Source organism: Rhinoraja longicauda, chromosome 1 (assembly GCF_053455715.1).
Source record: "Rhinoraja longicauda isolate Sanriku21f chromosome 1, sRhiLon1.1, whole genome shotgun sequence".
Taxonomy (NCBI): domain Eukaryota; kingdom Metazoa; phylum Chordata; class Chondrichthyes; order Rajiformes; family Arhynchobatidae; genus Rhinoraja; species Rhinoraja longicauda.
The window spans coordinates 3,471,557-3,486,793 of NC_135953.1; the positions used below are offsets into that span (position 1 = coordinate 3,471,557).

At 46.2% G+C, this 15,237-nt stretch overlaps 1 protein-coding gene across 1 annotated transcript in view; it reads right to left on the reverse strand.

Moving 5' to 3' along the window:
• LOC144598083 (homeobox protein EMX1-like) overlaps nucleotides 1-15,236 on the reverse strand; it is a gene marked incomplete at its 5' end in the record, with an annotated part of 49,983 nt that extends 34,747 nt beyond the window's left edge. The window contains one exon of the mRNA XM_078407971.1: nucleotides 14,960-15,236. Within this exon, the coding sequence (XP_078264097.1) occupies nucleotides 14,960-15,236 (277 nt within the window). The remainder of the gene's footprint in view (nucleotides 1-14,959) is intronic.
• Between the last annotated feature and the right edge of the window lies 1 nt (nucleotide 15,237).

Here is a 15,237-nt window from a genome sequence, read left to right on the forward strand (position 1 = left end):
ATCACATTGAATGGCGGTGCTGGCACGAAGGGCCAAATGGCCTCCTCCTGCACCTATTTGCCATGTTTCTATCCGTTCATTTAAAGTCATTGAGGTGTACAGCAACAGCAGTGGAAACAGATACTTTGGCACAGCTTGCCCACGCCAACCTAGATCTCCAATCTAAGCTAGTCCCATTTGCCCATAGAGTCACAGAGTCATAGAGTGATACAGTGTGAAAACAGGCCCTTCGGCCCAACTCGCCCACACCGGCCAACAAAATGTCTCAGCTACACTAGTCCCACCTGCCTGCGCTTGGTCCATATCCCTCCAAACCTGTCCTATCCATGTACCTGTCCAACTGTTTCTTAAACGATTGGATAGTCCCAGCCTCAACTACCTCCTCTGGCAGCTCGTTCCATACACCCACCACCCTCTGTGTGAAAAAGTTATCCCTTGGATTCCTATTAAATCTTTTCCCCTTCACCTTGAACCTGTGTCCTCTGGTCCTCGATTCCCCTACTCTGGGCAAGAGACTCTGTGCATCTACCCGATCTATTCCTCTCATGATTTTGTACACCTCTATAAGATCTCCCCTCATCCTCCTGCGCTCCATGGAATAGAGACCCAGCCTGCTCAACCTTTCCCTGTAGCTCACACCCTCTAGCCCTGGCAACATCCTCATAAATCTTTTCTGAACCCTTTCAAGCTTGACAATATGTTTCCTATAACATGGTGCCCATGTTTGGCCCATATCCCTCTAAATCTTTCCCATCCATCTATCTGTCCAATATGTCTTTTATATGGTGTCATACTACCTGCCTCAACTTTTTAAATGCTGTTATAGTCCCACCCACAACTCCCTCCTCTGGCAGCTCGTTCCATACACCCACCACCATCTGTGTGTAAAAGTTCTTGAGTTTGAGTTTGAACTTTATTGTCATGAGTATTGAGGTGCAGTGAAAAGCTTTTGTTGCATGCTAACCAGTCAGCAGAAAGACTATACATGATAGGACTTTCCTGGCTTCATCTTGCTCTGAGCATTATTCACATTATTCACTTTAGATTTTTAGATTTTAGATTTTGATTTAGAGATACAGCACGGAAACAGACCCTTCGGCCCACCGGGTCCGCACCGCCAAGCGATCCCCGCACACTAACACTATCCTACACACACCAGGGACAATTTTTACGGTTACCCAGTCAATTAACGTCTTTGGAGTGTGGAGTGTGGAGTGTGGGAGGAAACCGAAGATCTCGGCGAAAACCCACGCAGGTCACGGGTAGAACGTACAAACTCCGTACAGACAGCGCCCGTAGTCAGGATCGAACCTGAGTCTCCGGCGCTGCATTCGCTGTAAGGCAGCAACTCTACCGCTGCGCCACCGTGCCGCCCCATGTACTTTATCATGTATCTGTACACTGTGGACGGCTCGATTGTAATCATGTATTGTCTTTCCGCTGACTGGATAGCACGCAACAAAAGCTTTTCACTGTACCTCGGTACACGTGACAGTAAACTAAACTGAACTCAAGAAGGGTCTCGACCCGAAATATCGCTTATGCATATCATCCTTAGATGCTGCCTGAGCCGCTGAGTTACTCCGGCACTTTGTGTTTTGCTTGAGATTCCAGCACCTACAGTTCCTGGTTTCTTTCTCGGGAATAGTTACTGATTCCGTAATCTGAAGGGAGTTGTGAATTGTGAATCTGTGGAATTCTCTGCCTCAGAAGGCAGTGGAGGCCGATTCTCTGGATGCTTTCAAGAGAGAGTTGGATAGAGCTCTTAAAGATAGCGGAGTCAGGGGGTATGGGGAGAAGGCAGGAACGGGGTACTGATTGTGGATGATCAGCCATGATCACAGTGAATGGCGGTGCTGGCTCGAAGGGCCGAATGGCCTCCTCCTGCACCTATTGTCTATTGTCTATTGTCTAAGCATTCACCCTGTCTGAGACTCTCGTGATTTTGTACACCTCTGTCACATCACCCCTCAGTCTTCTTCGCTTCAAGGAGTAAGGCCTATGTATCTCCTGGAACATCGGAGATGTTGCCAGGACTAGAGGGTGTGAGCTACAGGGAGAGGTTGAGCAGGCTGGGTCTCTATTCCATGGAGCGCAGGAGGATGAAGGGTGATCTTGTAGAGTACATGAGAGGAATAGATCGGGTAGACGCACAGACTCTCTTGCCCAGAGTAGGGGAATCGAGGACCAGAGGACATAGGATGAGTTTTGGGGGGGGGGGGGGAGGGGGTTGAGGATTTAATAGGAACCTGAGGGGTAACTTTTTCACACATAGGGTGGTGGGTGTATGGGACGAGCTGCCGGAGGAGGTAGTTGAGGCAGTTAATATCATAGAAAACATAGAAAATAGGTGCAGGAGGAGGGTATTTGAGCCTTCGAGCCAGCACCGCCATTCATTGTGATCATGGCTGATCATCCACAATCAGTAACCCGTGCCTGCCTTCTCCCCATATCCCTTGGTTCCACTAGCCCCTAGAGCTCTATCTAACTCTCTTTTAAATTCATCCAGTGAATTGACCTCCACTGTCCTCTGTGGCAGAGAATTCCACAAATCTCTGGGTGAAAAAGTTCCTTCTCACCTCAGTTTTAAATGGCCTCCCCAATTATTCTTAGACTGTGTGGCCCCTGGTTCTGGACTCCCCCAACATTGGGAACATTTTACCTGCATCCAGCTTGAGGCAGACAATTGAGGCAGACAATTGAGGCAGACAATTGGACCGGGCAGGTTTTGAGGGGTATGGGGCCAAGCGCAGGCAGGTGGGACTAGTGTAGCTGAGACATTGTTGGCCGGTGTGGGCAAGTGGTGCCGAAGGGTCTGTTTCCACGCTCTATCACTCTGCGACTCAAAACCCGTCACAAACTTCCTCGCGGTTCATTACACTTCCATTATTTTTGTCTTTTGTTGTCCGCATCTCACCCCAATTCCTCTTCCACCCCTCAGTCGGCCTTCTCCCTCTAACCGTTATCTCAACGCATCGAAAGAAAGCTCGCCCGTGTTGTAAAGGTAGATTTTAAATTGGCGCCGAGGCTAAAGGTTTAGACAGGAGACACAAAATGCTGGAGTAACTCAGCGGGTCAGGCGGCATCTCACGAGAGAAGGAATGGGTGACGTTTGTGTCTATCTTCGGTTTAAAACAGCATCTGCAGTTCCTGGCTACACAATTTACCTGCGCTGTCGCCTGTCCGATGGATGGACACTAGACAATAGACAACAGGTGCAGGAGGAGGCCATTCGGCCCTTCGAGCCAGCACCGCCATTCAATGTGATCATGGCTGATCATTCTCAATCAGTACCCCGTTCCTGCCTTCTCCCCATACCCCCTGACTCCGCTATCCTTAAGAGCTCTATCTAGCTCTCTCTTGAATGCATTCAGAGAATTGGCCTCCACTGCCTTCTGAGGCAGAGAATTCCACAGATTCACAGCTCTCTGACTGAAAAAGTTTTCCCCCCATCTCTGTTCTAAATGGCCGACCCCTTATTCTTAAACTGTGGCCCCTGGTTCTGAACTCCCCCAACATTGGGAACATGTTTCCTGCCTCTAACGTGTCCAACCCCTTAATAATCTTATACGTTTCGATAAGATCTCCTCTCATCCTTCTAAATTCCAGTGTACGAAGGCAGGCACGGGTTACTGATTGTGGACGATCAGCCACGATCACAATGAATGGCGGTGCTGGCTCGAAGGAACGAATGGCCTCCTCCTGCATCTATTTTCTATGTTTCTAGTTTTCTATGTAACAGATGTTTTTGTTTAAGTTTAGGGATGCAGCGCGGAAACGGGCCCTTCGGCCCATCGGGTCCGTGCCGACCAACGTTCCCCGCACACTAACAATATCCTACATCCAACATCCAAATAAATCATGCACATCGCTCGCTCAGTCCCTTGAAGGGTCCCGACTCGATAGGTCGTCTGCCTCTATCCCCTCCACAGACGCTGCCTGACCCGCTGAGTTACTCCAGCACTCTGTGAAACGTCACCTATCCATGTTCTCCACAGATGCTGCCTGACCCACTGAGTTACTCCAGCATCTTGTGTCTGTCTTCGGCGTAAACCAGCGTCTGCAGTTCCTTCCCACACAAAGTTTAGAGGGATCTGGGCCACAGGCGGGCAAATGGGGCACAAAGTGCTGGAGTTACTCAGCGGGTCAGGCAGCATCTGTGGAGAACATGGATAGGTGACGTTTCGGGTCGGTTCCCTTCGGACAAACGGGACTAGTTTGGACGGGGCTCCTTGTGATGGGCGAGTTGGGCCGAAGGGCCAGTCTCGGTGCTGTCCGACTATGTCTCTATCTGCAACTCCTTGTGTGTCGGTAATTACATCTGCCTTCACATTACGATAACCATTCAAACCTTCGCTGCCTTCCAGCTGAGACTGCACTTAAACGGGCACTTTTCTCCAGCGACTGTAAACGTCTCCACACAGAGGGTGGTGGGTGTGTGGAACGAGCTGCCAGAGGAGGAAAGTGAGGCTGGGACTATCCCAACGTCCACGAAATATTTAGACAGGTGCGTGAATCGGACAGGTTTGGCGGGATTGGACCAAGCGCAGGCAAGTGGGACTAGTGTAGACGGGGCCTGTTGGGACAGTGTGGGCGAGTTGGGCCGAAGGGCCTGTTTCAATGGACAATAGACAATAGGTGCAGGAGGAGGCCATTCGGCCCTTCGAGCCAGCACCGCCATTCAATGTGATCATGGCTGATCATTCCACACAGGTTTCCACACTGTATCACTCTGGGACTAGTGTAGCTGGGACATTGTTGGGCCGGTGTGGGCGAGTTGGGCCGAAGGGCCTGTTTCCACACTGTATCACACTATGACTATGTTGTCTTAAGGAATTGTTGGAAATAATTGTGTGTGTGTGTGTGTGAGAGAGAGAGAGAGAGAGAGAGAGAGAGAGAGAGAGAGAGAGAGAGAGAGAGAGAGACTGAGAGAGAGACTGAGACTGAGACAGAGACTGAGACTGAGACTGAGACTGAGACTGAGAGACTGAGACTGAGAGACTGAGACTGAGATACTGAGACTGAGAGACTGAGACTGAGACTGAGACTGACTTACTGAGTAGTGAAGATAGACACAGAATGCTGGAGTAACTCAGTGGGACAGGCAGCATCTCCGGAGAGAAAGAACTGGTGACGTTTCTGGTCGAGACCCTTCTTGTCTTCGGTATAAGCCGGCATCTGTAGTTCCCTCCTTCACTAAATGGGAATCTATTTTACGCGTGTAGCTATTTCTAACATTTACATTACTAATCAATGACATTCAACAGATTGCCAATGCGGTATATTTTAGGAAGTCTACATTTTTTTAACAAAGAAAGCCTCAGTCTCAGTAGGAAAATTTAATCCTCGTCTTTTAATCAGATTAAAGTATCCTTAATGAGTTCCCAATAAGGTGGCGCAGCGGTAGAGTCGCTTCCTCACAGCGCCGGGGACCCGGGTTCGATCCCGACTTCGGGTGCTGTCTGTACGGAGTTTGTACGTTCTCCCCGTGACCCGCGTGGGTTTTTCTCCGGGCGCTCCGGTTTCCTCCCACACTCCAAAGACGTGCAGGTTTGTAGGTTAATTGGCTTCGGTAAAATTGTAAATTGGCCCCAGTGTGTGTGGGATAGTGTTAGTGTGCGGGGATCGCCGGTCGGCCAGGCCGAAGGGCCGTATCTCTACAATTTAACGAGCGAGACTTTAGGCTTGTATACACTGGAATTTAGAAGGATGAGAGGGGATCTTATCGAAACGTATAAGATTATTAAGGGGTTGGACATGTTTGGGGCAGGAAACATGTTCCCAATGTTGGGGGAGTCCAGAACCAGGGGCCACAGTTTAAGAATAAGGGGTCGGCCATTTAGAACAGAGATGGGGGGAAAACTTTTTCAGTCAGAGAGCTGTGAATCTGTGGAATTCTCTGCCTCAGAAGGCAGTGGAGGCCAATTCTCTGAATGCATTCAAGAGAGAGCTAGATAGAGCTCTTAAGGATAGCGGAGTCAGGGGGTATGGGGAGAAGGCAGGAACGGGGTACTGATTGATAATGATCAGCCATGATCACATTGAATGGCGGTGCTGGCTCGAAGGGCCGAATGGCCTCCTCCTGCACCTATTGTCTATTGAGACGGGGTAAATGGAAACGAGGGTTTTAAATAATAACAGGGAGACATAACGTGTAGGAATGAACTGCAGATGCTGATTTACACCGAAGGTAGACACAAATCGCTGGAGTAACTCAGCGGGTCAGGCAGCATCTCTGGAGAGAAGGAACGGGTGACGTTTCGGGTCGAGACCCTTCTTCAAACTGAGTAGTGCCCAGGAATTATGTTTAAATGTTTATACAAGTGACAGGTAGTGTGGTGATTTGATTCTGCCTTGGGGAATTCACTAGTTCTCGTTGTTTGCATCAAACGGCGCCTGTCTACTGCGCGTCAGTCCACACCTTCAAATCCTCCGGCATCTATCCACAAGCCGCATTTAAATCGTCAGGAACGGCGAGACAAATGCTCATCTAAACACCCTCCAAACCCTACAGCCGGGAGATTCCCCCGCTCCTAATTATCCCGACTGCAGCGGTAGAGTTGCCGCCTTACAGCGAATGCCCGGGTTCCAAACCGACTACGGGCGCTGTCTGTACGGAGTTTGTACGTTCTCCCCGTGACCCGCGCGGGTTTTCTCCGGGTGCTCCGGTTTCTCCAACGCTCCAAAGACGCGCAGGTTTTTTAGGTTAATTGGCTTGGTATAAATGTAAAAATTGTCCCTCGTGGGTGTAGGATAGTGTTAATGTGCGGGGATCGCTGGGCGGCACGGACCCGGTGGGCCGAAGGGCCTGTTTCCGCGCTGTCTCTAGACTAAAACTAAACTAAACAGCGCCCCCTCTCCCCCCCCCCCCCCCCCCCCCCCTTCTACGCATTTTTGGCTGTTTGTTATTTAAGGTACGAAAGAGGCCGCTCGGTTTGAACCGAATTAAGTCCGGGTGTCAGGGGTTATGGGGAGAAGGCAGGAGAATGGGGTTAGGAGGGAGAGATAGATCAGCCATGATTGAATGGCCGAGTAGACTCGATTGGCCGAATGGCCTAATTCTGCTCCTATCTAGGATAAGGGGGAAGTCTTTTAGGACCGAGATGAGAAAACATTTCTTCACACAGAGAGTGGTGAATCTGTGAATTCTCTGCCACAGAAGGTAGTTGAGGCCATTCATTGGCTATATTTAAAAGGGATCAGGGGGTAGGGAGAGAAGGCAGGTACGGGATACTGAGTTGGATGATCAGCCATGATCATATTGAATGGCGGTGCAGGCTCGAAGGGCTGAATGGCCTACTCCTGCACTTATTGTCTATATTTCTATGTTTCTAATGTCCAGCAAAACATACAAACTATCGCAGTAACTCAGCGGTTCAGGCATCAACTTTTAGATTAGTTTAGAGATACAGCGCCCCGACCAGCGACCCCCCACCCCGTACACTAACTCTACGCTAGATATGAAGAAGGGTCTCGACCCGAAACATTGCCCATTCCGCCTCTCCAGAGATGCTGCCTGACCCGTCTGCAGTTCATAGAAACATATAAAATAGGTGCAGAAGGAGGCCATTCGGCCCTTCGAGCCTGTCCAACCCCTTAAGAATTTTGTAAGTTTCTATAAGATCCCCTCTCAATCTTCTAAATTCCAGCGAGTATAAACCGACCACACAGTACAATTTACAGAAGTCAATTAACCTACGAACCTGTACGTTGAGGAGAATAGACCATGTTTCAATAGACAATAGACAATAGGTGCAGGAGGAGGCCATTCGACCCTTCGAGCCAGCACCGCCATTCACCGTGATCATGGCTGATCATTCTCAATCAGTACCCCGTTCCTGCCTTCTCCCCATACCCCCTGACTCCGCTATCTTTAATAGCTCTATCTAGCTCTCTCTTGAATGCATTCAGAGAATTGGCCCCCACTGCCTTCTGTGACAGAGAATTCCACAGATTCACAACTCTCTGGGTGAAAAAGATTTTTCTCACCTCGGTTTTAAATGGCCTCCCCTTTATTTTTAGACTGTTATTCTTACAGAAGTCAATTGACCTACAAACCTAGATATACGTGGAGGAAAATAGACGATGTTTCGGGTCGGGACCCCTTTTCAGTCGCCGGAACATTTCCCTCCACAGACGCTGCCTGACCCGCTGAGTTCCTCCGGCACTTTGTGTTATGCACAAGATTCCAACGTACAGGTGTGCAAAATCATGAGAGGAATAGATCGGGTAGATGCACAGAGTCTCTTGCCCACAGTAGGGGAATCGAGGACCAGAGGACATAGGTTCAAGATGAAGGTGGGGGGGGGGACGACATAGAAACATAGAAAATAGGTGCAGGAGTAGGCCATTCGGCCCTTCGAACCTGCACCCCCATTCAATATGATCATGGCTGATCATCCAACTCAGTATCCTGTACCTGCCTTCTCTCCATACCTCCTGATCCCTTTAGCCACAAGGGCCATATTTAACTCCCTCTTAAATATAGCCAATGAACTGGCCTCAACTACCTTCTGTGGCAGATAATTCCACAGATTCACCACTCTCTGTGTGAAAATTTTTTTTCTCATCTCGGTCCTAAAAGACTTCCCCCTTATCCTTAAACTGTGACCCCTTGTTCTGGACTTCCCCAACATCGGGAACAATCTTCCTGCATCTAGCCTGTCCAACCGCTTAAGAATTTTGTAAGTTTCTATAAGATCCCACCTCAATCTTCTAAATCTTCTAAATTCCAGCGAAGATTTAATTGGAACCTGAGGGGTAACCTTTTTTATACAAAGGGGTGGTGCGTGTATGGTACGGGCTGCCAGAGGAGGCATTTGTTCTATAACTCTCTAAATCGCCGTCTACATCTCTCGTTTTCAAGAGACAGTTAGATTTAGCTCTTCGGGCTAAGGGAATCAATGGATATGGGGAGAAAGCAGGAACTGTGTATTCATTGTGGATGATCAGCCATGATAATTTTGAATGGCGGTGCTGGCTCGAAGGGCCAAATGGCCTCCTCCTGCACCTAATTTCTGTGTTTCTATGTACCGCAAAGTTGAAGAAAAATCTTGTCTGAAGAGGGGTCTCGACCCGAAATGTCACCCATTCCTTTTCTCCAGTTGAGTTGAGTTGAGTTACTCCTAGCATTCTGTGTCTATCTTTAAACGACGTTTAAACAGGTACATGGACAGGACAGGTTTAGAGGGATATGAGCCGAACGCGGGCAGGTGGGACTAGTGTAGATGGGGCACGTTGACTGGTGTGGGCAAGTTGGGCCGAAGGACCCGTTTCCGCGCTGTGTCACTCAATGACTGTCTGCAGTCTCTTGTGTCTCCGGCTAATCCCACTCTTTTTTTTCCAACTGTGAGCCATAATCCAGCACCGGCAATTTTCTATCTTGAGCGTGCAGCGTAGGTTTACTGGGTTAATTCCCGGAATGGCTGGACTGTCATATGTTGAAAGACTGGAGCGACTAGGCTAGTATACACAGGAATTTAGAAGGATGAGAGGAGATCTTATCGAAACGTGTAAGATTATTAAGGGGTTGGACACGTTAGAGGCAGGAAACATGTTCCCAATGTTGGGGGAGTCCAGAACCAGGGGCCAACGTTTAAGAATAAGGGGTAGGCCATTTAGAACTGAGATGAGGAAAAACCTTTTTCAGTCAGAGAGTTGTGAATCTGTGGAATTCTCTGCCTCAGAAGGCAGTGGAGGCCAATTCTCTGAATGCATTCAAGAGAGAGCGAGAGAGAGCTCTTAAGGATAGCGGAGTCAGGGGGTATGGGGAGAAGGCAGGAACGGGGTACTGATTGAGAATAATCAGCCATTATCACATTGAATGGCGGTGCTGGCTCGAAGGGCCGAATGGCCTACTCCTGCACCTATTGTTTATTGCCTATTGTCTATTGAATGGCCCTCACACAAAGTACTGGAGTAACTCAGCGGATCAGGCAGCATCTGTGGAGAACATAGATAGGTGATGTTTCGGGTCGAGACCCTTCCGCCTTCAGACCATGTTCTCCAGAGATGCTGCCTGATCTGTTGGGCTACTCCAGCATTTTCTCTCTCGACCAGTTTACAAGTGTCCAGTTGAATCCTATTGCCCCGGGGCCCGGGTTACCTGCCCTGTTCAGACTGAGAGTCAGGGGAAAGGGAAACGAGAGATGTAGACTGTGATTTGGAGAGATTTAGAACAGATCCCTCATGTTTCGCTTGGGCAGCTTATAACCCCGGCGCTATGAATATTGATTAATCTAACCCATTGCATCCCCTCTCTCTCCGTCCCTCACCCACGCACGTCTCCCACACACTAGCCTTGTTTAGGAATAAACAATAGACAATAGGTGCAGGAGGAGGCCATTCGGCCCTTCGAGCCAGCACCGCCATTCAATGTGATCATGGCTGATCATTCTCAATCAGTACCCCGTTCCTGCCTTCTCCCCATACCCCCTGACTCCGCTATCCTTAAGAGCTCTATCTAGCTCTCTCTTGAATGCATTCAGAGAATTGGCCTCCACTGCCTTCTGAGGCAGCGAATTCCACAGATTCACAACTCTCTGACTGAAAAAGTTTTCCCTCGTCTCCGTTCTAAATGGCCTACCCCTTATTCTTAAACTGTGCATAGTTTCCTGGGACGGTGTGGATCGATTTCGAGATTGTATCCCAGTTCGCCGACCAGGCTAAAAGTCGTCTCTGTATCTCTCGTTGCGAATTATTTTACAGTTGGATTGTCGTTGGAATCGAGAACGCGTTGGACACAAAATGCTGGAGTAACTCAGCGGGGACAGGCTGCTCTTCTTTGGAGAGAAGGAATGGGTGACGTTTCGGGTCAAGACCCTTCTTCAGATTTCGCTTCTCGACTAAAACGTCACCCATTATTCCTTCTCTCCACAGATGCTGCCTGACCTGCTGAGTTACTCCAACATTTTGTGTCTATCTTCGGTTTAAACCAGCATCTGCAGTTCCTTCCTACAGACAATAGACAATAGGTGCAGGAGGAGGCCATTCGGCCCTTCGAGCCAGCACCGCCATTCAATGTGATCATGGCTGATCATTCTCAATCAGTACCCCGTTCCTGCCTTCTCCCCATACCCCCTGACTCCGCTATCCTTAAGAGCTCTATCTAGCTCTCTCTTGAATGCATTCAGAGAATTGGCCTCCACTGCCTTCTGAGGCAGCGATTTCCACAGATTTACAACTCTCTGACTGAAAAAGTTTTTCCTCATCTCCGTTCTAAATGGCCTACCCCTTATTCTTAAACTGTGGCCCCTGGTTCTGGATTCCCCCAACATTGGGAACATGTTTCCTGCCTCTAACGTGTCCAATCCCTTAATAATCTTATACGTTTCGATAAGATCCCCTCTCATCCTTCTAAATTCCAGTGTATACAGGCCTAGTCGCTCCAGTCTTTCAACATACGACAGTCCCGCCATTCCGGGAATTAACCTAGTAAACCTACGCTGCACGCCCTCAATAGCAAGAATATTTGATAGTTGAAGAAACGCCGTGGATGTAGTTATTTTGACATCAGAATCTAATCTTTCTGGGTATGTTTGAAGATTAATTTTTCTTGTCCGAAAATCGCAGCAGAAAAAAAATAGATGATGCTGGAGGAACTCAGATGGGAACCGACCCGAAACGTCGCCTGTTTATTCCCTCCACAGATGCTGCCTGACCCGCTGAGTTCCTCCAGAACGTTGTGCCTTGCTCGAAGTTCCCGCATCTGCAGTCCACGGTGCCTACAATTAATTACAGTGGCAGTAATTATCCGTGTTTTGTTTTTAATTCCGAGACTCTATTTCCAATTGGGAACTCTTAATAATTCCCACCCACCGTTTATCGGGAAAATATAATCCTTCACCTGTCAAATTGTCGATTTAGTCGTTGGATACAAACTCAGTATTTATTTAAAATCTACTTCTGGAGATTTCTTTACAACCTGCAAAAGCGCCTTTTAGATTAAAGACCGGTTATTCTGTGTAAATACGATAGATTCGTTGTACTCGCCGGCACTTCTTAGCTCCATTAAATTAACTCAAAACTTGTCTAGTCTGACTTCTTCGTCTGTATGACACATTCTACCGCGGCCTCGGGCTTTGATTTGTAAACTATAACAGACCGAGAGCGAGTTCGTTTACTAACGCAACAAAACTCATTTCCACCCCTCTCTCGCTAACAAACAAAGGTGACAATCTGTTGTCTGAAGACAGACAAAAAAAAATGCTGGAGTAACTCAGCGGGACAGGGCCAACATCTCTGGAGAGAAGGAACGGGTGACGACGCTTCGGGTCGAGACCCGGCTGTCTTAATTTAGTTCTCAACCAGACATGAAGTCAAATGTAATCAAAGCTGGGCTTCGGTGAAAGATATATGAAATAAGGAATGGCACTCACATGCGTTTTGTGCAACTAGATTGGAGTTATATTAATCTGCAAATCACAACCAGCGGGATAAAATCACCCACTATCGCCAATGTTAAAACTACCCTTCATTTAACAAATACAAATATATAAACTCTATTGGCTTTAACAGACGTACAACTGTGACAATTGTCTCACGCGAAGGTATTTATCTCACAAAATGCTGGAGTAACTCAGCATTTCGGTCTCAGGAGAGAAGGGATGGGTGACGTTTCGGGTCCAGACCCTTCTCCGGACTGAATTGTTACACACTTTCTTCAGAATTGTCACACACGGATGCACGTCGTTATAATATATATGAGCGTATATTAGTTTTACGTTAGCACTCTCTAAATACGGATTCTAGATGCTGAGTACTTTTAAATATCTTTCCATATCACGGATACATATCATAGTGTAGTAATATATCGTCTTTAATTATAGTTTATAATTCATGGATTTTATTACCATAGTATAGTTATATAATTTATATACAGAATCTGTATGTGCAGTCCTACCTATTTATATATTGTAATTTATATATTGTAATTTATATTTAATATTTAATATTTAAAGCGTCTTTGAGTGTTTGAAAAGCGCTATATAAATGTAATGCATTATTATTATTATTAATATATGTACGTCTTATAACTACATAGTATAAGAAAATAACTGCAGATGCTGGTACAAATCGATTTATTCACAAAATGCTGGAGTAACTCAGCAGGTCAGGCAGCATCTCGGGAGAGAAGGAATGGGTGACATTCCTTATAACTACATAGAATGCATATAATGTACACATAGAATATTAGTTCGAATTAGCTAAATATAAATTCTATAAAGTGCGCTGTATACAGTATGTATTTGTACGTTATATATATATATATATGTGTGTGTGTGTGTGTGTGTGTGTGTGTGTGTGTGTGTGTACGTTATGTGTATATATATATATATGTGTGTGTGTGTGTGTACGTTATGTATATATATATATGTGTGTGTGTGTGTGTGTGTGTGTGTGTGTATTTGTACGTTATATATATATATATGTGTGTGTGGGTGTATTTGTACGTTATATATATATATATATATATATATATGTGTGTGTGTATTTGTACGTAATATATATATATATATATATGTGTGTGTGTGTGTGTATTTGTACGTAATATATATATATATATGTGTGTGTGTGTGTGTATTTGTACGTTATATATATATATGTGTGTGTGGGTGTATTTGTACGTTATATATATATATATATATATATATATATGTGTGTGTGTATTTGTACGTAATATATATATATATATATGTGTGTGTGTGTGTGTATTTGTACGTAATATATATATATATATATATATGTGTGTGTGTGTGTGTGTGTGTATTTGTACGTAATATATATATATGTGTGTGTGTGTGTGTGTGTGTGTGTGTGTGTATTTGTACGTAATATATATATATGTGTGTGTGTGTGTGTGTGTGTATTTGTACGTTATATTATATATATATATAATTTTGCATATGTGTGTGTATTACAATTATAAAATAATATAAATTCTGTACATACAGTCCTAACTATCTAAATATATAAATCACACATAGCACGCCACATGCATATTATAAATTCAGCCGTAACTAGCTGAGTATATAAATTGAATATAATATGGTACATACACTTTCTATATGTGCATATATATATATCATAGATTATGTTAGTACAGCACTAACTAGCTAAGTACATCAATTAAATCTAGTTCACAAAATTCAGGAGTAACTCAGCGGGTCAGGCAGCATCTCAGGAGAGAAGGAATGGGTGACGTTTCGGGTCGAGACCCTTCTTCAGATATTTTCTTACACTATTTTCAGTTATTTTCTTACTCTAAATTAAATACAGCGTGCTTTACAAAAATTATATATATCATATTCTGCGTGTTTGGCCGTAACTAGTTAAAAATATAACATTTATATATATATAGAGAATGCTAAAATTTCTACTTCTTATGAAAACATTTTGTTGGTTTATCAATTCATACATATTTCTCAGCCGGGTCCGTAGTTCATCCGCACAGCACAGTTAATATGTTTACTGTAGATAATTCACACGCGTTATAGTTTAGGTGCTTATTTTACAGAATGCTGGAGTAACTCAGCGGGTCAGGCAGCATCTCAGGAGAGAGGGAATTAAGAAGGATCTGAAGAAGAGTCTCACCCATTCCTTCTCTCCTGAGATGCTGCCTGACCCGCTGAGTTACTCCAGCATTTTGTGAATAAATGCCTTTGATTTGTACCAGCATCTGCAGTTATTTTCTCACACGTTATAGTTCAGGTGTTAAACACTTAGGGTTTTAAACACTAACTTGTCCCTGTACACATGCCCCTGGTCTACATATCCTGGAGTTGTATCAATCTGTCCTGAATTAATATAAGAAGATAACTGCAGATGCCGGTACAAATCGAAGACGTTTATTCACAAAATGCTGGAGTAACTCAGCAGGTCAGGCAGCATCTCAGGAGAGAGGGAATGGGTGACGTTTCGGGTCGAGACCTTTCTTCAGACTGAATAGATCACGACTTACCTTGAAACCTATGTCCGAATAGTCGGTTCCGCAAGACCCAGGGGTAGAAATTGAGGGGGTCGCGGTGTTGAGGCGAGAAGAATGGGTGCGGGGTTTGCAGGTGGTGTGATCCCAGAGGGTGGGGATGGACGGGCAGTGATGGGTGGTTCACTGCCTCCTGGAACATCAGGTCCGGCCCCGAGTACAGGGACCGACCGGGGGGCTGGAAGGCGTTGGCAAAGCCGTCGGCCGAGGGCGGGTAGCTGAGGGCGGTGGGTCGCAGCGACTCGTCCGGCGAC